The sequence below is a fragment of the Conger conger genome, chromosome 15 (assembly GCF_963514075.1).
Source record: "Conger conger chromosome 15, fConCon1.1, whole genome shotgun sequence".
In the NCBI taxonomy this organism is placed as follows: domain Eukaryota; kingdom Metazoa; phylum Chordata; class Actinopteri; order Anguilliformes; family Congridae; genus Conger; species Conger conger.
The window spans coordinates 16,889,577-16,913,652 of NC_083774.1; the positions used below are offsets into that span (position 1 = coordinate 16,889,577).

The window sequence follows — 24,076 nt, forward strand, 5'->3', positions numbered from 1 at the left end:
AACACTGGTCAAATGGGGAAATAACGCTTGTGTTGCGGTAGGACATAATGTTAGTAGTGAAAGCAAGACTGTCAAGATGGGGAACGGTGGGAGTCCAAACTGCGTTAGCGTTACATGCCCGTCAGTTCATTGCTTAGGCTACACTTACCGTTCATTAATATTTGAAAAATGAAGCGCATGCTAGCAACAATGTGTTAACTTCAGACGAACGTTAATGATATTGCTAGCGTTGTCAAACATAATCCTTTAACGTTAGCTAGATTAAATGTAAACACAAAACCATTTAGCTAACGTCAAATGGCCATTTTCTTCCACCACACTTGGTAACTTGAATGGCGAGTAAGTTACCTGTTAACTTCCATGAAGTTGACTTCCATGACGTCGGCCACCCGTGACTACTGTTAATGTCACACTGAGAATAAACTTTGGTGGTCAGTTTTGGCAATTGTTCCCATAAACACATCCATTTTGGATGATTTTTCCGCGACCGGAGTACTGAATGTAGCCAGTTTACAGTCAAAATGTGCGGCTACTTTCTATCTTTAGCTACTATCTCAAACTTCACCAAGTTATCTAGCATGGTCGGTATTTAATGAGTGTTGCAAGTAGCACTGGATCTCTTTGCCGTTTTTGGTGGAATGTTTGACATCTAACAAAAAAAATTATTGGTCAAATTATTTAGTATCCACGTTTGTTTGTGCCGAGAAATACTGTTAAGTTCAAATAAAATTGAGTCTGGAAAGCAGCTGAGCTAGAAGCAGGTCAGTGCATCACGTGATTCCCGCACAGTAGGCGGTTAGTCTTCACGTGTAGGGCTGTGTCCCCTAAAGTGGACTGAATAGGGGTCAGCTAATTTCGAATAAATAGTTGACAGTAGTTAGCCTACTATATATGGAACAAGTTGCCCATTTATTTGTCTCAGGTTTTTTCCCTCTCCTAAATGAGTTGGTAGCCTACTTGGCGACTCTGCCAACATGGGGGCTCTGTGTGCCAAACTGTGTGTGTGGCTTGCCAATTCCCGGAAATGGCTTCTGGCAGTGTCGCACTGGGAGGGCTGCCTTGATCAGGCCATGACGTGCAGTGGATTTCAGACCAGAGGTAAAAAGCCAGGGATTTGCCAGACTCCCACTGTGCTTGAGCTCGCCGAAGTCTGAACATCAGAGAGCAGTGCAAAGCAGCTTTATTCATTACACTGCTTTGGAGAGGGTCCATTTGACTGATCACTTGTGCTGTGAATAGGGGGAAAAAATACACAAGGTCTGGCATTTTCACTTTTTTAGGGCTCTGTGCTCCTCCTCTGGGTCAAAGTGCAGGTATGGTTCAGTAAGGTTCACCTCTTCATCTTAGCTAGGAGAACAAGTAGGCCTGGTTTACATTATGGTTGAGCCTTTGTGTGTGAGGGGGTCTCAGGCTCTGGCACTAAGCCAATGATGACCAGCAACATGCTTGGATCCACCCCCTCACCCCCCCAATCAAAGTAATCTTGTTTGCATTTTCGGAACTTCCTTTGATCTTGCTGCTTGCTTTTGCTTCAAGGGTCAAGACCATTCTATGGAGTTCTTCAGACCTGTTTTGTCTACCATTTGAAGTGAAGTGGCTGTCCATTTGATAAACCGTCGTTAGCTCTGCTCCTCATTGTAGCTGTTGTTCAGTTTGTATTACATGCTTCAGAAAGGATTTGTTCCTCCTATCATGGCTGTGACAAACCTGCAGTGTGAACATTCTTTGTGTATGCAGACAACCTCAGCCCTGCTTCAATTTTTATAAAATATCCGCATGAAAAGTGGGGCCATTTTGGACTCCTCATGGGAGCTGGACAGACTCCAGTTCTTCTCAAGCATCACTTTTTAATTTCCAGCTTTCCTCAGGCCATTAATATGCTGTCTATTCCCAACAAATTCCTAGTCTATGCCCCTTTTGTTCAGAAAGGGAAACTCTGTAAGGCATACCTGCATGATGGCCAGACACACCAAACCTATTCAGTGACAGAGAAAAGCTGGAAATATAGGTGGCTTTTTGTGCAATAAAGCCTGAGAATTCCATGTCGTGTGTCCGGGAGTCACCTGAGCTGACCTTCATGTTGTTTTATGTTGTCCTGTCTTCTTCCTGATAAGTCAACATATAAATATAATATTTAGCTATAAAATTTTTCACTCTTTCTCCCCAACACATATTACCTGATTTTACTATACTCATTTACTTAGTTTAATATACTATCTGTAATTTAGTTTGTAGCTAAATATTTTTTATAAATGCAAACTGCTCTGGCTAATGCAATGATACAGGTGTTTTTTCTGGAGTTGTATGTGCTTATCCAAAAAGAAATGTTTTCCATGATTCATTGTGGGAGAGTCCAGAATGTGTTATAGACTGTGTCTATCATGGCTTTGTTATCACAGCTGGACTTAAGGGAGATCATGTGTCTCTCTGACCTGGCTTTTGCTTTGAAGAGGGAGTGTGGTAACTCATCCTGTGCAGAGGAGAGAGGCCACACCAGTGCTTTTCCAGAAGTTTCCATACATATCCTGAGTCAGAGTTAGTGGAACATACCGTTCCTATATCGGACAAAGGCAACGTTTAATTATTTTTTTTCAAGGACATTGCAGCAAGAGTTGTGATTATGGTCAGTTTTTCCTATCTGTCCTGTTTCTGTGATGGTTACTTTAAAATACCAGATACAGAGCAAGGTAATTGTAGTTCATAGTTTTTTCGTTCTTTAATTATTGGGTCTTACTCTACTGTGTAATCCAGTCCTCTCTGCCTCAGCTGCTCATTGGCTGCAGGTGATGATGAACACTGACAGTGCTGAGACCTGAGGATTTGCGAATGACCTTTGAACTGGAACGCTCTGGAATCCCATTTTATTGTGCTCCAAAAGCCTGAGGGGATTGACCAAATCATGACCCAGTAATGAATTTCACATTGGTCAATATGGACATTATTATTGTTAACCAAACATAATTCTGTGTAAATATACTATCAGGTTATACCTTATGTGTACTTATGTTCTGGGCTTTAAAGGTTCAGGAAGGATGTATATTTTTAGCTGCCTGAGAGGGCCCACAGAAAAACATGTGGCGGGGTGGGGCCATGCACCTCAGTAGGTGATCGGCAGTATTCTTTATGAAGAGGACACAATGGTGGTTAATGCTAAACTATAAAATAAACAGCCTGGTAGATTACACAAGGGCCTTTGAAATCAAACTCCTCAATTGTTCTGTTTGAGGCGCTTAATTGCACACACAAACACAGAGAACAATGATCGCAGGGACGCTCTGTGAATTTCCACAGCCCTGTCTGTACTGGGGTATCACTGGCAGGCAAATTCTTTACCCAACCCCAATATCATAAGGGTGTTTACATGCCAGCACCGTAATTGAGGTATACTACTACGTACATTTCATAGGCTGGCACCTTAATCTTTGCAAATGTGTGATATCCTGATAGCCTGGGTAGTGTGAGACGTGTGCTTTTGATGGCTGACTCCACCATGTTTTGCATAACACTGAAAGGTGCTGGCTGGCTGCAGTCGCATTTGCAGTCGTGTGTAATGCATATTTGCCGAACTGGTCTAACCCTCTTGTCTTGCCTTTGTTTACAGTGCAGTCACCTGGTTTCCTAATTAAGAGGATGACCTGAGTTGCACATGTTTGTCCTCAAACATTTTAAGGCTTGAATACCTCAGCACTGTCATGGTTCATGTTGAAGTGAAATGTTATTTTTCATGGTACTATTTTCATGTTCCAAAATGGATTCTGACCATTCTTCCTGTGTCACCAGCTCTTGGTCATGTGACCCGACACACCATGTTGTTTTGCATATAAATGCATCCTCCCTTCTGCAGGTCCTCCAGTCTAAGGGAGCAAAACCTGCTGGAGAGCCTGTGGTTTACCCTGGGTGTTTAGTTAATGATCTGTTCTTTGCAGTCGAGTGACTTCTCACATTTTCCCCCCAAGTTCAGCCGAAGGAGCCCAAGTGTGACTGGGCGAGAGGGTAGGACTGGTTTGGTCAGAGCTGAGGGGGCCTGTGGGACTTTGGACTCTCCAGGGCCCATGCAAATCCACCCCTCTGTTGCTAATGAGTAGCCATACTGCATACGGCCCTTTCTATTGGCTTTGGAATAAATCCATGCACACGTGTACACACACTTGCACATTATACACACATTCTCTTGTTTTCTCACTCGCACTCGTATACCCAAGCACAATCACAATCTGTAGCTCTCTCCCTCTGTCTCTGTCTCTCTCTTGTACATGCACGTACATGCATGCATGCGCAAAAGACGGTTCTCTCAGCAAGTTGTCATGGATGTCATTGAAACTCCCTGTAATTAGTAATGACCATCACGTCAGAGTGGTATGTCGGGGAGAGATGAGTGACTCACCGCCTCGCCGGCCTGCCCCTGAGGGAGTGCACAAAGCCGCCAGCGTGCCATTCGGTGCGGTCGCCTCTTAATCTCCTGGGGGAGGTGAACTCCAACCACCCCTGGGCTTCTACAAATGCTGCAAGTCTTCAACAAGGGGATTTTTCAACAAGCCCAAGAGCTCACACCCTGCACTTTGCTTTATTTTCATAGTTTAGTTTTTTTTTTTACAGGAAGAATTCAACACTTATCTATTACATTGTTTATTCAGCTGCATTTTTAACGGAGCAATTTAACTTTTTTGTGTAAGGAGACCAAGGGAGTGCGCCAGCTGCAATTGGAGTCTATGACTGTTTCAAATTCCCCCCCCCACATTTGTATTGCTTTGTGTGTTGGTGCTTAAAAAAAGTCTGATAGTACACTGAAATCTATTACTGGGTGGTGCATAATTCTTATCCCAGATAGACTAGCTTTTGTAAAATAGTGTTCTGCCATCTTCTGTCTTTATCTGTCATTTTCAATTTTAAACTCAGGAAGTGAAGGCAATCCTTTTGCTACATTGTCATTATGGTTGTTTTTGTGCAAACTTTCTGTGGGGGGGGGAAAACTAAACTAAACAAATGAAAGTCTAGAGTGACTTGTTATTGGATGAGGGACCACATGATGATTGAGTGTCAGGAGATGTTATTGGCTGGGAGACGGCGCATTACCAGTGCCTGCAGGAAGGTTCTTGAATGCGTTGTGTTCTGAGAGGTCAGCCAGTGTGTGGCTGCGTGTGCTCCATTCATAAACTGCACAGGCACTGTTCACTTTGTCCCTGTTGGCCGGAGCCACAGCAGCCAAAGAGGACACGGCACCAACCAGGCGCCACCCAATTAGCACATTTGGTCTTGTTTTGTGACTGTCCTTAAACAAGCAAAAATCATCAACCTTAAATGCTCTAACTGGTGCCAGTCTGGCACATAGGAGACTCTTGAAATCAACAGGCTGCCTGTTCCCAGGAGACTGGATTTTGGAAAAGAATCCACACTGCAAAAACAAAAATTAAGTATTTTGTTGTATTCTTATATTTAGACTTTTCTATTCCTTTTTTGCTGAATAAGAGAATAAATATTATCAGATTGACTTTTGTGTGGCGTTCAGCTTAGTTTCTGTCTTTGCTTCTATGGGAGTACATCAATGAACACTGTTCGCGGCAACTTTGACAGATTTTACCTCACAGTATGCATTGTGCACCTTGTCTTTGGCCTGTCTGTCTTCAGACCATCTGAGATGACGTTAACTCTTTGAGTTTGGAAGGGTATGTTTGAGTTCTGTATTAGAAAGGCTCTATTAGTCTAGTGGTACTGCTGTGCTAATAGCTCAACACTTGACGTAACACTTTTGGCAGCAAAGTTAAGTTTTGTAGTCAGCACAGCATGGTTCAGTCCAGACTGCAGGCATTGTGTCACCATACAGAATATGCCAGCAGCAACAACAGATTATTTTATAGGCAGATGCCTACCAGAGATGATTTAAGTGGAGAAAATAACGTCCACCAATCAAAATTATTAATAAATCCTTCCAACGACAAGGATCCCTAAGCATTGTATATACAATTCTGTTACACTAGATATAACTGGTTTTTAATATGCTTATTCAGAGTGTATCCGTGCTCTCCCCTCGCAGAGCAATGCCGTGGTATGTCGGGAGAAAGAGGAGTCTGAGATGGTGCGGGGTGTGGCGGAGGACCGGGCGGGGCGGTTGACCCAGGAGGGCGAGCGGCTGCGCAGGCGGGTCCAGGAGCTGGAGAACGAGGTGGCCAAACTCAACCGCATCATCGACGAGGCCAAGCTGCAGGAGAGCCGCCTGACTGAGAGACTGGGCCGGCTGGAGGTGAGACCGTGTTCAGTGGGTCCTGAATGTCTTTCAGTGTGGAAAGGCTGCAAAAATGGACCATAAGAAAGGTCGCTTTAACAAAACGCTTTTTTTAATATAAAATACTGCCTTAAAATGACAGGCAATTGGATAAACAAATCATTGCACCTTTTCTCTCATTAATCTGGCTGCTATCATTTTTATGTAACACCTAAACTGGAAGTGAATTTGGAGTTTTCTGGAAACGTTGAGAATGGACTCTCGGCAAAGCTGGACAATCAGAGCCCATCAGATGTTTGTCTCTTTTCAGTGAAGTTGATGTGCACATATACTTGTTATTTTTCCTCACAGAAAGAGAAGGGGGAGCTGGAGGAGGCACTTGCAGAGGTGAAGGAGCAGGAAGATGAGTTGTTACGTGCTAACAGAGCTTTAACTACGCGCTTGGAGGATGTGCAGGTGAGAATTAACTTTGGTCTCACCAGGCAGTGTAACAATCATGCAATTATGTCCAATATATTTGGGCATCTCCAAGCATCTTGCGAGTGCATTGGGTGTTATCTGTAAGAGAGACCTTTTTAATGGTATTTTTAAAGCATTGTTCTTGCCCACTCTCTCATCACAGAGAAACTTGACCAAACTGAACCATGACCACAAGGACCTGAACGAGAGGCTGAGGGAGGAGAAGAGTCAGAAAGAGCAGTTCAAGAAAACGAAGAACGAGATCGAGGAGGAGCGGAGACTTCTTGACCGCACTGTGGAGAAGCTGCAGAAGGAGGTGAGATGTGTGTGTGTGTGTGCTTGTGTGTGTTTGTATATATATTTACACCTGCACGCCTGAGTTTTCCTGCCTTTGTCTTTGCGGCCCACCCGTTGAAGCCTGCATTCTCTCGGTCTCTCTTCAGATGGGCGACATTGTGGAGGCCTCTCAGTCATCCACCCATGAGCTGCAGCTGCAGATAGATGAGTACAAGGAGAAGAACCGCAGGGAGCTCACCGAGCTACAGAGGCAGCTCCGAGATAAAGGGGTGGAGCTGGAAAAATCCCGGCTGACAGCCAAGAAACTGCAGGAAGAGGTACGCGAGGGTGGCCGGAGCTCCGTGTAGAGGGTCCTCCTTTGTCCCGGGGCAGTGTGTTGTAAATCCACCTTGAGCAGAACCGTGAAGTCATGGCTGTGGAATGCCTGCTGGGAATTTTAGGGTGGGGTGGCAGGAAAGCCTGGCAGCATTATTGGGTGAAAGGGAAGAAGAGCGTATTCAGTGGAGGAATTCTCGGTCAGTCGGGTCATCTTGGGAGAGGTGAGAGGTCAAAGGTGAAGGTCCAGAGAAATTCTGTCTCTGTGTATCCTTCTGTGATGGACTGAATGATATTCCCTCGGGAATGCAAACCCCATCTGAATTCGAGACCCGCCTTCCTGCCCAGCTGTGACATCAAATGGGATTTAGTGATATCAGTACAAAAATGGGACTGCTTGTCCTCCCTAATGAGTTCTCATAAATTATCATATCATATTTTTCTAGAGTATACACAGTCATCTGGGAGAATATTTCACATAGGTCCCAAAATGGCAAACCATATGAAATGTTTTTTTAGTTTACTTAGGTGCATATCTATGTCTGTCTTTGGAAGGAAAGGTAATGTAGGACATTCATTTATCATTACTACTTGTGTGTGTTTGTGTATGTAGTGTGTGAGTGTATATACAAATGATTATTTTTCTTATTCATAACAGCCAGCTGGAATGCAATGCCTTTGCCCAGGTTTTTCAAGGCAGTCAGTGCACAGTGTAGTTTGTAACCTCCCAGCTCTCCTGTGGTGCTGCTCCTGCTCTTTAACCTTGTCTTCATGCAGGAATCTGTGGAATGTTTTTGTGGTATATGGGAACAGGCAATATGATTCTTCTGATATGGGTGGGGTCGGGAATGTTTTTGGTAATATGTTTCTTCACTACCACCCACCCCCAGAATTACTCCCCTGGCTCATTGTTATGTATCCCCGTCACATGACAAGCATGAGGGTTATTGTAGACCAAAGGCTTCCAGTGATTTAACAAGCGCTCACCTTTTGAAGCTATGCTTATGTTTTATATGACGGCTTTGTAAATCACTCGCATTTTGGAGGGAAAAAAATATGTGCCGTTTCTGTAGGAATGTTTTAGTGATCTTCAAAGGTTGAGAGGGTTATGAGTGCACTCTTGGGTGTCCAAAACACCGTACTATTGAGTATATACTGTAAGTTGAGAACACTGGATAAGAAAGTTATTAAGCAGGCAAACGTTTCTCTAAATGTAATGCTCTTAAAAATGCTGGTGATTTACTTTTTTCGGGTTTTGCCGAATGTATTCGGCAGCACGCTTTTCAGGAAGTAAACCATACTTTTTAGGGGGAACCACAGAGAGGAAGAGGTGGAGCCATCTTTGGATCCCATAAATTAGAGACAAAGGCTTTTATTATTATTATTTTTCATCTTACTACATTTTGTACATTTTTACTACATTGTCTTTTGAGGGGTGCAGCATTTACTGTACCACAGGAACCCACACTGATAACACCTAACAAGGCTGCCTCTGTAGATACCCCCCATAGTCTGCTAATAGTTTAGCTTCGACCTTAAATATCCATCCTGGGTGTGGTTTCTGCCTGGCCTTCCTGTCTTTTGTATTGCATTTTTCATACTCTTTTACATACGCTTTTTTCTGTGTTTCCTCAGGAAGCATGACTAGAACATCTGTTTCTTTTGGCAAGGCACTTGGTGAATGAATATTTTGCACGGGTTGCAGGCAATTTATCACTGCTCTTGAAACCAATGGTTTCAAGGATTGGCCTACATTTTCAGTTTGATTCGAAGTTGGATTTAGAAAAGCACTATATAGCGTTGAGTGTATTAATGTGTTAATCTATACATTTTAGTGTTGTGATTATGCTCAATAATAGTATTAATGAATGCATGTTAGCGGTGTGAGTGTGTGAGAGAGTGTGTCTGAGAGAGTGTGTCTGAGAGTGTGTGTGTGAGAGTGTGTGTGAGAGTGTGTGTGTGAGAGAGTGTGTGTGAGAGAGTGTGTGTGAGAGAGTGTGTGTGAGAGAGTGTGTGTGTGAGAGAGTGTGTGTGTGAGAGAGTGTGTGAGAGAGAGTGTGTGAGAGAGAGTGTGTGAGAGAGAGTGTGTGAGAGAGAGTGTGTGAGAGAGAGTGTGTGAGAGAGAGTGTGTGTGAGAGAGTGTGTGTGAGAGAGTGTGTGTGAGAGAGTGTATGTGAGAGAGAGTATGTGAGAGAGAGAGAGTGTGTGTGTGTGTGTGTGTGTGAGAGTTGATGCACACCATATGAAAGTGTTCAGGGGCCGCAGTGTGGGAGAGGACAGGAAAGGGCGGGTGTGGTCACATTGCAGAGGCAGTGGAGGCTGTGTCTCTTTCCTATCCCTCCATAACCCCAGCGTCGCCTCACAACAAGCCCCCTGCTTCCCAGCAGCTGCCCAACCCAGGGTCTGGTCATGCTAGGCAGGGAGATTAGAGACCAAATCTTCTCATTAGTTTGCACATTAGTTCTTGGCAATGTGAAATGTCATCATTACCCTCCCCCCCCCCTTTCTCTTAAAGCATTTACTCGCCCGATCAAGTTCCCTGCTTCCATTTTAATTCCGCTGCAGATCAGCCCTGGCAAACTGAAAGAAAAAGAACCCCAGATGCCCCATGGCCACTGAGGAAACTGTTTCATGACTTCCAAAGTTGTTTTTCAAAAATTTTTAACAGTTTTCTTTCCTTTGGCTTTGGAGATTCTAAACTGAATGTAGTAAATGATTAAGGCAACATCTTGTGGCCAAAGATGTAACTGCTAAATGGAAAAGGCATTTGTATGCAGATTTTTAAGATTAAAAAAAAGAAAGAAACGAAATACCAGTTCACTTTCAGACACGTTTGAATTATGAGCTTTTGGCTAATGTGACTACATTATGAAACCTGTGAGGACTGTTGTTCCATCAACAAGTCCTCACAACATTTGTTAAATGTATAATTAAGGCGCTCTTATCGAGAGTGATTGACATTGCAGAGCATTCACTAAGGATACACTAGATGAACACCAATCTGGATAAAATGACAATGAACATGATGCTGCAGTAGACATCGTGCTACACTGAAAAGGCAGAATTGTCTTAAACGGTGGCTGTGTGTGCCTGCAGCTTTCCCACCTGGAGGATGACCTGCGGCACTGCAAGAGGGAACGAGACGAGGTGTTGGAGAGGGGGAAGGGTCTGGAGCAGAGGGTGCGAGACCTGGAAGCCGAGGCGGACGTCAAATCCCACGGCAAGGACGACCGGTCACGACAGATCAAGCTCATGGAGGTACCCGCATATGGAAGGAGGAGTCTCAACACTCCCGTCTCAGTTTGTCATCGCATCATCTGCGTCTGTCCCTCTGTGCTTCCGTGGGTGCTGCGGTGCGGCTGTATCTTTCAGCATCTGTTTGTGCGTGTTTGTCCCTTTGTTTGCGTGTCTGCGCACCTGTGTACCTGTTCTGGTGTCCCCCCCAGAGCACACGAAAGAACAGTGTGATCGCACAGAACAGCTGGTCAGGGGCACGGCAGGTCCTGTGCCTGTCGCGTTCTTGTTGCTGGTAAAACACGGAAGCTCAGAACTATAAACATTGCTATGCTGCGCTGACTGCCTGGAAGGTCAAACAGAATGTTCTCCAGCATGAAGGAGCATGGTGACAGTGAATCCTCCATTTTTTTTAAATCCTTTTTTTGCTCATCTGTATTAATACATGCTTCATGATGTATATGCTGGGAATATGAAATATTTTGTTATCGTGTAATCTGAGATGAAGAATACTCCAGAGGTGGAAAGTCCCAGTGTAAGAAAGCAAAAGTTCCACCATGTGTTTCTTTCAGCCATAAACTCAGGCAACTGATTTCACAAATTTGTTCTACTTGTGCTAATTGTGCTAATTAGCCAATGCAGATGATCAGAAACAAAATTGAGAGGACTTTTACTTTCTGAACATGGATTTTCGACCTCTGCCAGCATCAGTAACTGTAGCAAAGACTGTTTAATTAACTGAAATGGTGGCCTGGTTTCTTCCAGGACAGGATAAAGCAGCTGGAGCAGGACTTGGAAGAGGAGAGGACCAATGGGGACCTACTGATGGACAGAATTGACCGGGGTCGGGAGCAGGTGAGCCACACCTACACTGGCCAGGACCCACGCCCCACCCCATGGTGTAATTTACTAGTTCTGCCCATGTTCCCCTTGAATCCACCGGGTGAACTCCTGGAATTACTCGGTCCAACACAAAAAAATCCACCCCCTCATCCATGTCCACTGAGGTGGAAGAGAACATTTTGTTTGGGTCACAAGTTTGGCAGATTGATTTCCCAAAAGCTTCCTGTTAAAATGCTTTGTGCCAAGGTGTCAACTCTTATTTGGCCTGTGACAAACCTCCCCCAGACCTGACCTTCTAGACAAAGGCTGTCATGGCCTTCGCCATGCGTGGGCTACTTCTTATAAAGCCAGTTTAAAAAATAAGAGTTCATTTAAGTTCTGATGGGGAGCGGCGTGTTATTGAATTGTAAGAGGATCTTGCATAATAGCCTGGCTTTGGCAGTCAGACCCTCTGAGTAACTGTGCCCTTTTTCTGCATCATTTACAGAACTCTCTTTATAATACACAATTCCAGCCAAAATATGAAAGCTGCCAAATAGCTCAAGTTTACAGGCTTTGGAATTAACTTGGCTTGTTACTCTGCTATAAAAATTAAAACACAGTTCTGGATATTGCGTTTTTTCCCCATCTTTTTCGGGGTCAGAAGAAAATCTAAACAACGGAGATGATGCCTGATATGAAAGCTGCTGATTGAGCCGTTTTATAACCTGAGACCCAGGGTGAAAGCACTTTTCCAAGGGAAACCAAAGTCGTCAGCAGCTGCTGCTAAGCCCCGTGCCACTGTCTGTCCTCTGTTAACGAGGGAGCGCTGTTGATGCAGGCGGCAGTATAGATTGTATCTTTGGAGTAAATCATTTCAGTGTAAGATATGTCCCTGTCCAGTGCAGTCCTCATTTTGGCATGTGGACAGCCAATTTACTCTGTGTTTCAAGCTTACCTCACCCCCAATCTGTGTCTTTTTTTTTGGCTTATTTTTCTTTGGCCTGGTTGGCCATGTACCAGAGTCGTATCTGTGTCAAAGTGGGTCACAGTGGCTGTTTGTGCACAGCTGAGTTCCTCAGGTATACCTGACCGTGGACGACTTCAGCAGAATGAGATATCAGCTGACCCACTCCATCCGTCCCTCCATGCCAGTGTCTTTAGTTGTGCTTGTGGATTTCAGCCTCTTGAATTGAATGCAGTACAAACCCTTACTGGTACAGCAGAATCTGTGCTCATATAAACGCAGTCTGCGGTCACCTGTATGGTGTGACACTGGCGGAGAAGGCCCCTCCAATTAAATACAGGATCAATGAAATCCTCCAAAGTAGTGGTGTCAGTGTCAGTGCTTTGAGACAGAACTGCAAACAATGTTAGGAATCGGCCTGATTGGTGCAAGGAGCTGAGGTGGCGTTGCCAAGGAAACAGCAGGGGGAGGAGGAGGAGGAGAAGGAGGAGGATGAGGGGGTGGAGGGCCTCCTGGCCGTGGGGTCTCGCAGTGAGCAGGCTGGCGGGAGGAACACCTGCGCCTCTCCTGGCACCAGGTGCTGCGCTCCTGTCTAAATGAGAATAATCTCTCCGCATCTCCGAAAGCTGATTAGTCTCAGCGGCGTGTTCCGGCTCGCTGACTCAGCTCCCCGAGCGCGGGGCTGCGTGTCTCTCTTATGTGGGCCATCATTCATACGAGCGGGGCCCAGTCAGCCTCTAATTGGCATAAAATATCACCCATTCCGCGCTCCTGTTACAAAAAAAGAGCCAACTGTTCTATATCGATCAGTTGTCTCTCTCTCTCCTGTTTCTCTACCCCCCCTCACGGGATCAGCGCTATTGAATGTCATTAAAGAATGGTGGCTTTCAGTTCACATTGAGTTCATGGTCTAGTTTGGTTAAGGGGTGGGGAGGGAGATTTGGCTGGAGTCCTTTTCAGAATGGAACGTATCGGTCTGGAAATCTGATTTGTGTTTCTTGGCGAAGGGAAAGCGAAAAGCTTCTCCTGCGTTTGCGGACGGTATTTGGAATCGCAAAGTTGGGAAGGCCTCGGCTTGCTTCTTTTTCAAACCAAGGTCGATGGATTTTGCTGTCTGTGAAGGTTTTTGCTGAGCAGAATGCAGCTCAGTACATTGTTTCCTTGGCGGGGAACAGGCTATTCTTACTGCAAATCTTGTTACACGGAGAGAAAGTTCTAATGCAACATTTAGATGGAAATTTCTGTCTGACCTTCACACTGCTGAAAGACTCCGGGCCCTGGGGAATGAACCAGATTTGTCACATCCCTGTCCTTATTCTGGAAACATAGCACCAAATATTATTTATTAACCTTCACTTCCACAAACGGGGCTTACAGAGACGTCATGTGATGGCAATTGGTGGATATGCATCTGTAAATGAAGGTGCATTTAAATAACGGTTTCTAAAAACAAAACCTTTTAGAGTGAAATCAGAAAAACTGAAATTTACATTTTCCCCCCACTTTTTCAGTGCCTGGGTGTCTGTGTAATATCTCTCTCTCTCGTTCTCTCTCTTTCATCCTCTTTCTTTTTCTCTCTCACTCCTTTTCTCTCTTTCATCCTCTCTCTCTGTCTCTCTCTCTCTCTGTGCTGATGACAGTTGGAGCAAATGAGGAATGAACTCCTGCAAGAGAGGGCTGTCAGACAGGACCTGGAGTGTGACAAGATCGCAATGGAGAGACAGGTAGACTATCCATCCCTTTCATCTCATTACTGCCTGGGGAAGATGGCGCGTCCTATTAAAACTCCATTAAGCCCAAATAAAGGACACTTCCCATTGATTCTCCTTTTTCCATCTCCGTCTTTTCTGAAGCACTCAGACTTTCTCTCCTGCTGGGGCTGATGCCTTGCAGTCTGTCAGAAGTCTGCACACTTTCACAATAGTCCAGCCATCATTCAGAATATAAGTATATATTGGGGCAGAGTGAGTATAGTTGCTCTATCACCAAAGAACAAGCTGGCTGTGGGGCACCTCTTTCTCCCATTAACAAAGATAATTTGTTTTTATGTGAAGTGCAGTGTACATACAAAACACTACCCTACACTTCAAAGGTAGGAGGTGGTATGAAATTTCCACCTGAAACTGATCGACTGACCTAGAATCAGTTTAAGGAATGTAAACACCTGTCACAAATTCAAATAAAGGCCTGCAGCTTGCAGATTACATCTTTTGGAAATGACTCTTCTTCTATCCTCCAGAATAAAGACCTGAAAAGCAGAGTGTCCCACCTGGAGGTTTCCCAAAAGTCCAACAAGGAGGGCCTGGTGTCCCAGCTGGAGAGCAGGGTTCAGGAGCTAGAGGAGAGGCTGGAGGGAGAGGAGAGGTACCGCGTTTCACCTGTGCATACCTGCAAAAATACTTGCAGTGAAAAACTGCTTATCTTTGATACTTTTTGTATTATTTAATTATATATTTTGAAGCAAAAGACATGGGTCTCACTTTTGTAATGACATATTTCATCATAGCTACAAGTATTTCCTGATGTAAATCCAGTGTCAGCAAAACAATCCTCAAATTCAAAAACCGTGCACCTGTGAGAACTACTTTCCAAATTCCTTGTCTGCTGAAGTCACTTTTTCTTCTTAGAGCAATAATGTAAGGAACATGTCGAGCCATGTTAAGAACATTATTCCTGTTTACCAAAGTTAGTATTATTTTGGGGGAAAATAAAAATAAATAATGTGTTCAAAATAATAGCAGTGTGTTTAAAAACGTGAGTAAAGCTCAAAATCCTTATAATAGTTTTTATTTCGATGCATTGGGAACACTGCACATTATATCCTAAATCAAAAATGTGTAAATTTTTAAATTACTTTACAGAAAATGAAGAAAAATGAATATTGGGCTGTTCAAAAAAAATAGCAGTCTGCATTTTTCTTTACAAACTCAAATATTTACTGTATAAACTGAAAAATCTTCAGGATTTAGCATTCCTGTGAATCACTAAACTAATATTTAGTTGTATAACCACGGTTTCTGAGAACTGCTTCACATCTGTGTTGCATGGAATCGACCAACTTCTAGCACCTATGAACAGGTATTTCAGCCCAGGATGATTTGACAACATTCCACAATTCCTCTGCATTTCTTGGTTTCTTGGCCTCAGAAACAGCATTTTTGATGTCACCCCACAAGTTTTCAATCAGATTAAGGTCCGGGGATTGGGCTGGCCACTCCATAATTTTAATTTTGTTGGTCTGGAACCAAGATGCTGCTCGCTTACTGGTGTTTGGGGTCGTTGTCTTGTTGAAACACCCATTTCAAGGGCATTTCCTCTTCGGCATAAGGCAACATGACCTCTTCAAGTATTTTGATATAGGCAAACTGATCCATGATCCCTTGTATGCGATAAATAGGCCCGACACCATAGTAAGAGAAACATCCCCATATCATGATGCTTGCACCACCATGCTTTACTGTCTTCAGAGTGTACTGTGGCTTGAATTCAGTGTTTGGTGGTCGTCTGACAAACTGCCTGCTTCCCTTGGACCCAAAAAGAACAATCTTACTTTCATCAGTTCACAAAATGTTTCTCCATTTCTCTTTAGGCCAGTTGATTTGTTCTTTGGCAAATTGTATCCTCTTCAGCATGTGTCTTTTTTTTTAACAGTGGGACTTTGCGGGTGCTTCATAGATTAGCTTCACACAGGCGTCTTCTAATTGTCACAGTACTCACCGGTAACTTCAGACTGTCTTTGATCACCCTGGAGCTGGTCATTGGCTGAGTCTTTACCATTCTGGCTATTCTTCGATCCATTCCAATTGGTACTCTTTCGTTTTCTTCCACGTCTCTCTGGTTTTGCTTTCCATTTTAAAGCATTGGAGATCATTTAGCCGAGCAGCCTATTATTTTCTGCACTCCAATCAACGTTTTAATCAAAGTACGCTGTTCTTTTGAACAATGTCTGGAACGACCCATTTTTCTCAGGTTTTCAGAGAGAAATGCATGCAAACATGTGCTGGCTTCATCCTTAAATAAGGGCCACCTGATTCACACCTGTTTTTTCACAGAATGAATGACCTCACTAATTGAACTCCACACTTCTATTATTTTGAACACGCCTCTTTCAATTAATTATTCAATTACACAGACTCAGGAGCATGTGTATCATGAATGTTGGGTCTGTTGGTTTTCTATGACTCTACTACACCTACTGGTAAATTATTTGCCATGTAGTAATATATTTTCTACCAAAAACAGTGATTGATCAGGTAAGTCATGTTGGACTGCTATTATTTTGAACACAACTGTACATGGCAGGGTGCAGCATAGTAGTCTAGTGGCTGAGGTGCATGACTGGGACCCGGAAGGTTGGTGGTTCAAGCCCCGGTGTGGCCACATCTGCACAGCTGTCGGCAAGGCCTTTAACCCCACATTGCTCCTGGGGGGATTGTCCCCTTCTTAGTCTAATCAACTGTAAGTTGTTTTGGACAGAAGCATCCGCTAAATAACGAAATTATATAACTGAATTAAAATAAGAAGATTTCAGTGCATCCTTGTACCTGAGCCATGCTGACTCATGAAGCTGGCATTCTGGCTCTCCTGCCCTGGCTGTGGAGGTCTGTCGGGTGGCTGTGAGATTGAGTTACTGTAATATCTCCCACTCGCCTAAGAGATAAAAATTTACCATGTACTGCACGTAGACCAATGCATTTCTGACTCTCACTAATCCCACTGTGCTTGGGAGCTGACCTGTTGATGAGGTCCCTCTGGCAGAAACCTGGGCTGGGTGTATCAGGTAACGTGCAGCCCTGTGGGGTTATTGTGCAGTAAGTGTGCCAGGTTGGAGTGCCAGGCCGCACAGACTCTGTCCCGGGGGAAATGGCAGGCTCACCTAGGGCCCGGTCTCCTTTCCAGGGAACGTGCCAACCTGCAGCTGATGAACCGCAAGCTGGAGAGGAAGGTGAAGGAGGTGATGATGCAGGTGGACGATGAGCACCACTCACTGCAGGACCAGAAGGACCAGGTATGGGGTAATCACAGACAAACGCACATATACAGACGCACGCGTACACACACACACACACACATACCGTACATTCACACACTCACACACACAAACATACACTCACTCACACACATACATACAGTACACTCACACACTCACACACTCACACACACATACAGTACATACACTCACTCACACACATGCATACAGTACAGTCAGACACTCACACACGCACACACACACACACACACACACAGACTCACATACACACTCACACACTCATTCACACATACAGTACATTCACACACACACACACACACACACACACACAACCAAACACACACTTCCTCACTGTCTGCGCCTGACGCTGAGGTCATTTGCATGGAGCCGAAAGCATGATGCGTGTCCTTCTGGGACTCCCACTTAGCCGCTGTTCACACTGTGCACACAGCAAGTGCTCACCTGATCAGTTCACCAAAGCTAAACATTCACGGTGTGGATTAGGATCTTGAGTGGGGAAAAACACACACAGGCCTTTACCGCCATACGTGTACAGAAGGAGAGAGCACAGTGGTGTGTTCTCTAGCTGCTGTGCTTAACCCCAGCGCTTCTGACACAGTGGTGTGTTCTCTAGCTGCTGTGTTTAACCCCAGCACTTCTGACACAGTGGTGTGTGCTAGAGCTGCTGTGTTTAACCCCAGCACTTCTGACACAGTGGTGTGTTCTCTAGCTGCTGTGCTTAACCCCAGCGCTTCTGACACAGTGGTGTGTTCTCTAGCTGCTGTGTTTAACCCCAGCACTTCTGACACAGTGGTGTGTGCTAGAGCTGCTGTGTTTAACCCCAGCACTTCTGACACAGTGGTGTGTTCTCTAGCTGCTGTGTTTAACCCCAGCGCTTCTGACACAGTGGTGTGTTCTCTAGCTGCTGTGTTTAACCCCAGCGCTTCTGACACAGTGGTGTGTTCTCTAGCTGCTGTGTTTAACCCCAGCACTTCTGACACAGTGGTGTGTGCTGGAGTAGCCGGTTTTAACCCCAGCACTTCTGACACAGTGGTGTGTTCTCTAGCTGCTGTGTTTAACCCCAGCGCTTCTGACACAGTGGTGTGTGCTGGAGTAGCCGGTTTTAACCCCAGCGTTTGTGAAACTCCTTCCAGCTGAACCTGCGCCTGAAGGCCTTGAAGCGGCAGATGGACGAGGCGGAGGAGGAGATCGACCGGCTGGAGCACGGGAAGAAGAAGCTCCAGAGGGACCTGGACGAGCAGCTGGAGGTGAACGATCAGCTCCAGGGGCAGCTCAAGGCCCTGCGCAGTGAGATGAGGTGAGTTTACTGAGAGATATCCTGCATGCAGAGCCAGCGGCTGGTGTAAACACCTTATGTAATTATCGAGGGTCACAACCATTCCTGTGCCACAGAATTTTGCGATGGACTGGCGACCTGTCCAGGGTGTATTCCTGCCTTTCGCCCAATGTATGCTGGGATAGGCTCCAGCCCCCCTGCGACCCTGTTCAGGATAAACGGGTTAAGATAATGGATGGATGGATGGAAATCCTATAGGTGTCTGCCTGGATCCTCTTTGGGTCAGAATGTATTAAAGTGGCTTTCTGGCTTCACCTTATGTGAAATCCAAATCTATACCTGTGTGTTTGAACATGCAAGATGTGGGTTTCATGGACTACTTTTTCCCCCCAAAACATATATTTTTTTTTCCCCAGTTTGGGGTGACTAAGTGTGCCCATAGGCCCAACCATGTGCTGCCCAGAAACAGATAAATGTGTGCCCACATCCATGAGTGGTGCCGTGCGAATTGTGTGTAATTAGTCATGCTAATTGCTAAGTGGCTAATTGAGATGGCTCAGGTACAGCAGTATAGGGCTAATGGCTGCACAACAGGTGATGCATGAGGCTGGACCTGTGCTGACACCTGGAGGGACACATGGGGGCGACATTGGCTCAGGCAGTAAGAGCAGTCGTCTGGCAGCTGGAGGGTGGCCGGTTCGATCCCGCCCTGGGTGTGTCTAAGTGTCCCTGAGCAAGACACCTAACCTCCAAATGCTCCTGAGGAGCTGGTTGGTGCCTTTCCCATCGCCGTTGGTGTGCGAGTGTGTGTAAGAATGGGTGAATGAGAAGCATCAATTATACAGTGCTTTGGATAAAGAATCTTTTTTACAGAATAATTGTAATGTCAGGTGATAAACAGTTAATTGTGCTTTTAGGGCAGTTCATGAAGTATATGTGTATGGCTAGTCCTGTATGGTATCGTAGTGCCTCTGACAAACTGAAAATATACCCCCCCCCCCCCCCCCCCCCCTCCCCTTAGGCGCAAGAACGCTCCTGTCCCACTCCTGAATAGTCTGGATGATGACGATGATGATGACATCAGCACCGATGGGGAGATATACTACAGTTCTACTTCTGGGTACAGAAGGTCCAGCCAGGACCCCATTGCATGAACACGTTGTGGTGACGGACACTGCATGTAGCTGGACTCCGGTTCAGGCCCGGTCCAGATGATGGGGAGAAGGGACCAACTGGAACGATGGCCTCACCTACGAAGTCCATCAGGTCCTGTGCAGGCATGGGTGTGACCTCTGCACATTATGACACTAAACAGGGTCTAATGCCTGCTTACTGTGTGCTGAGAGGCTTGAATTTAATTTCCATTTCAGCATAATAAACTATTATTTTATTATTATTATTATTATTATTAAGCTTCACGTTAAGTATAACTTCCTAGGTTAAGTTCAATAAATGGCTTTTTTTAAATGTTGTACATAACAATAATCACAGCCACTTTTTATTTGTATCCATGCGTTGCTCTATGAACTGGAAAACAAACGGAGGCTTTGTTGATTCAGAATATTTATTTGCTGTTGAACACATGAAGGAACTCGAAAATGAAGGTGCATGTTTTTAAGGGAAATTGACATGAGGGATTAATCATATTACACAAGTCATTTTAATTCATTGAAATGTATTTATAAAAATGAAGTCATTTTTGCAACTTTCAACAACTTTCGACAAAAAAAAAAAAAAACGACAAAAAAAATAAATTCTACTGAAATGGCTAACCTGCAAATAGTGGAAAAAAAGTAATCAATTTCCTTTATGTCAAAACTTTTTAGAAACTATATTTATAAAAAAATACAAATAATAAAAACTAGGCTAAGTTTCAGTCAGCAGAGCCAAATTGATACACGATATTAGAGTCTACATAGAACGCAATTGAAAAGCATGTAAGCTTGCTGATTACTTTTAATAATGTTTTTTATATAGCAGTTGTATTCAGGTTTATAAATCAGGTCTAACACAAACTGGACGATGATTTATGATTTATGATTTATGTGACTGACCCTCATTTATTAAACAAAAAAAGTATATATTTATATTGAATGACAACTTTATATCACTCAGTTGGAAAGTGTTTTAATTTTCTTCAGTGTTTTTCCTTTGACTGAAGAGTCCTTGAACTTTCTATGACCAGCTTTTTTTGTGCTACAGAAACATGACTTGTTCACAATGAGTAAACAGTGTAATTAACTTCACAGCTAAGTCAGAGCTCCTCAATATTATGTTCCAAACATTCCTTTGAAATTTAATTAGCCCTTATACCAACCTTACCTTTCAAAGTATAAAATGGTATAAAAAGTATATAAGTGGTGAAACTTTCAGTTTTCTTCTAAGGTGAGTTTGGTGACAAGAAACACAGTATTAACATTTGGTCAAGTCCACCTGTTTCCATAAAGAATACTGTCTTGTGTGTGTCTCTGTGTGTGTGCATGTGCATGTATGTGTGTTTGTGTGTGTATGCATTTGTGTGCATACGTGCAAACATTGTATGTGTATTGGGGTGACTCTTGTGCAAGTTTTGTAATGAGGGAGTTTCTATAGAAGTGCTATATTGACAATCACTGACCTATTTCAACACTGTGATGATTTGCACTGTTTGTGGTTCCACTTATGAAGAGCCAAATGCCACCACTGCCATTTAGGGCAGAACAAGCTTTTAGTTCTGACTCCTTGAGTCATTTAGGGGAGGAGACTTTTTAGAAAACAAAACAAACAAAAAAAACTTGCCACTACCTCTGTACTATATTGCAACTGTGCAAAGGCTTAAACCATGTCAATGTATAATAAAGTTATTCGCTAAATTCATGTACCATTTGTCTTTTTTAACGGACACCACAGTATATTTTGGAGACGTTTTCAAAATATTCTTCTACAATCAAAAACATGAATTTGACTAAATGTCTGCCGCTACAGTTTGCAGGCATTTTTGCATGAAGTATCCACCCTCCTCATTGCAATACTGCTTGCAATCTAACCCACATGCAACTGATGCCGACATTTTGAAGTTGTATTCTCAAGGCCTCATAATGTCTGGCCAGAGCAGCTGTATCAATATCTGGGTATTTATTTATATATTTTTTTAGCAGTACTTTGATGCCTGGTGGTGTTCTCCTGCGTACATCCCCAATGCCCTTCCTGAGTTTGTGTGCGTAGCCCTCTAGATCCAGGGGGAAATCTAGAGGGGACGGACAAGATTGATCCCCAGTGTTTATAGGGCCAGAGAGTTTATATGACTTCATCCTTTAGGGAATTTTGCAGCAGGGAATCCAAAAGGAAGGAGGGGGGGGGGGGGGGGGGTGCATTGCTGGCCTATGTATTCAAACGAGACCCAAAGCTTTTGTTCTTGGGCTGTGACCTACATTTGTTGTCAGCCTGCAGCTGACAAACAATTTAACCTCTTCAGCAAAGGGGTACCGTCTCTGCTACCCACCCCCCGTCGGCTTCAGGCCACGTACATTAGGGAGAAATGCAGAGAAGGGACCCCTGCTGTTGTCTGGGGTTTAAAGGGTGGCCATTCCTAGCATTCTTGAGCTTCGGTTGGGTGAACGCTCAAGTGTAGGTATTCTGACAACACGCTGTGAGAGGCGCTTTTTACAAGAGCGGTGTGATTGTATTGCAAACCTAATTTTGCATTTGATGGATACACTTGTAAATTCATTTGTTCAGATCACTTGCCTTTACCCGAAGGCCTGTTTTCATCATAGCCAGAGAAGAATGCGTCATTCAGGACGGATGATATTCAGTGCATTGCCGCCCTCTACCGACAAACTTTGGAAAATATATTCACGCAACTTAAAAAAACAAAAACAAACAAACAAACAAATCAAAAAAACTAAACCACATTAAAGTGAGATTAAGTGTTTAGGGAAAAATATAAACAATAAACCCGTTTCGTGGCCCGGGAAACCATTCGGAGAGTTACACGTTTCAATAAGAAACACGCATTAAACGAAGAATGTATTATCTAGCTATGTATACATAAATGCCCTACATTACATATACTGCAGAATCTGATTTCCATGAGAAAACATTCAGAGTAGACTCCGATGTCATTCAGTAGCTCATTGTATTATTCTTCTCAGTGAATTGGTATATGTATGAAAGTAGCCTGAAATAACACTGGGTTCGTGAGACTGACAAACGTCTTTATACTTCGACTGATGCGTGGCGAATCGATCATGATGCATACGAGTAAATTTTAACGACGAGGTGGTAACAAGCTAATGACTTCCAAAAGAAGGATTCTAACCCCGTGGCAGTTGGGTTTTATTACCTGCCTGTCCGTCAAGTCAGTTCAAACCCACAAAGAAAAATGTGGGGGGAAAGTGGGATGTCCCCTTACGATTCTTCAGCCGTCCCTCCCATTTGACGGCTATCACAATGCTCGCAGTGAAGGGGTAGAGAGCTGGAACGCATTCAAGCCTCGGGGAACAGTGTCCCTTAGATTAGCTCGCGGCTTTTAAACCCGCGTCTATTGCCTTTCTTTTGTGGTTCAGAAAATAAGTGTGTAAATATTGCGCCCCCACTACACGATCTGAAGTTTTGGTGGGTGGGTACTGTGCTCCGCATGCTATGGGAGAGGATAAGGGCGTCCTGTTCCCACATAGATGAAAAAGTAATGGGTTTTAAGGCCGGAAAAAAAGCATTTTCCTTGTGTGAGTTTCCACAGCATAACTGAGAAAGAAAGTAAGCAACGGCTACCTTTTGTTTCATCAATGTAGAAAATTTAGAAAAAGTAAGCAGGCATAACTTCATTTTCGGGGGGTTTAATTGATGAGCATCTTTCTTCATCAATGTGTTACACATACGTAGGCTCAGCTTAATGGTGTTTAGTTTTACATGGTTTGAGCTGAGATCTATCTTGATAAATAGGTTTGCTTTTCCAGGAAATAAAGCTTCAGAAAAGCATACAATAGTGGAAAGACACACAACAAAAAAAAAGCTTCTATAGTCATGAGCTGGTGCATGATTGCAATGATAGATAGCAAATGACGACCAAACGGCAAGTGTCCTGCAAGCTACGAAACACAAATCAGCAATTGTCAAGAGACAAGAATGGTGCTGGGTCAACAAAGTCTCTGTTGTTGGTTACATCACCAGCAGACCACTTGAGCCCTTCTCTTTGACACTCGAAGCATCTAGTGCTGCATGATCTGAGCTGCGTGGCTGGGGACATTTTTAGATAACGCATTTAGAGTACTGGCTATAAAAATACCCCAGGCTGGCCTCTGGCTGCTGTGGACTCAGGTGTGTTTCAACAGTGCATTCACAATTCACAAATGAAAAACTCTGTATTCAGTTCAATGATTCATTTATTGATTGTTTTTTGTGTTGAAATAACTTTGTTCAAACAGGTTTGTCAACTGCGGAACTCAATTCTCATTTAATTGGGGCTCAAGGGGACACACACACACACACAATCAG

General features: G+C 44.0%; 1 protein-coding gene across 2 annotated transcripts in view; it reads left to right on the forward strand.

The window, feature by feature from the left end:
• cgnl1 (cingulin-like 1) overlaps positions 1-21,453 on the forward strand; it is a 35,976-nt gene extending 14,523 nt beyond the window's left edge. For both annotated transcript variants that reach the window (XM_061222282.1, XM_061222283.1), the window contains exons 9-19: positions 6,032-6,238; positions 6,572-6,676; positions 6,843-6,995; positions 7,123-7,293; positions 10,388-10,549; positions 11,291-11,380; positions 13,955-14,038; positions 14,554-14,678; positions 17,214-17,322; positions 18,459-18,622; positions 19,623-21,453. In XM_061222282.1, the coding sequence (XP_061078266.1) occupies positions 6,032-6,238; positions 6,572-6,676; positions 6,843-6,995; positions 7,123-7,293; positions 10,388-10,549; positions 11,291-11,380; positions 13,955-14,038; positions 14,554-14,678; positions 17,214-17,322; positions 18,459-18,622; positions 19,623-19,755 (1,503 nt within the window). In that variant the 3' untranslated portion in view covers positions 19,756-21,453. The remainder of the gene's footprint in view (positions 1-6,031; positions 6,239-6,571; positions 6,677-6,842; positions 6,996-7,122; positions 7,294-10,387; positions 10,550-11,290; positions 11,381-13,954; positions 14,039-14,553; positions 14,679-17,213; positions 17,323-18,458; positions 18,623-19,622) is intronic.
• The last annotated feature ends 2,623 nt before the right edge of the window (positions 21,454-24,076 follow it).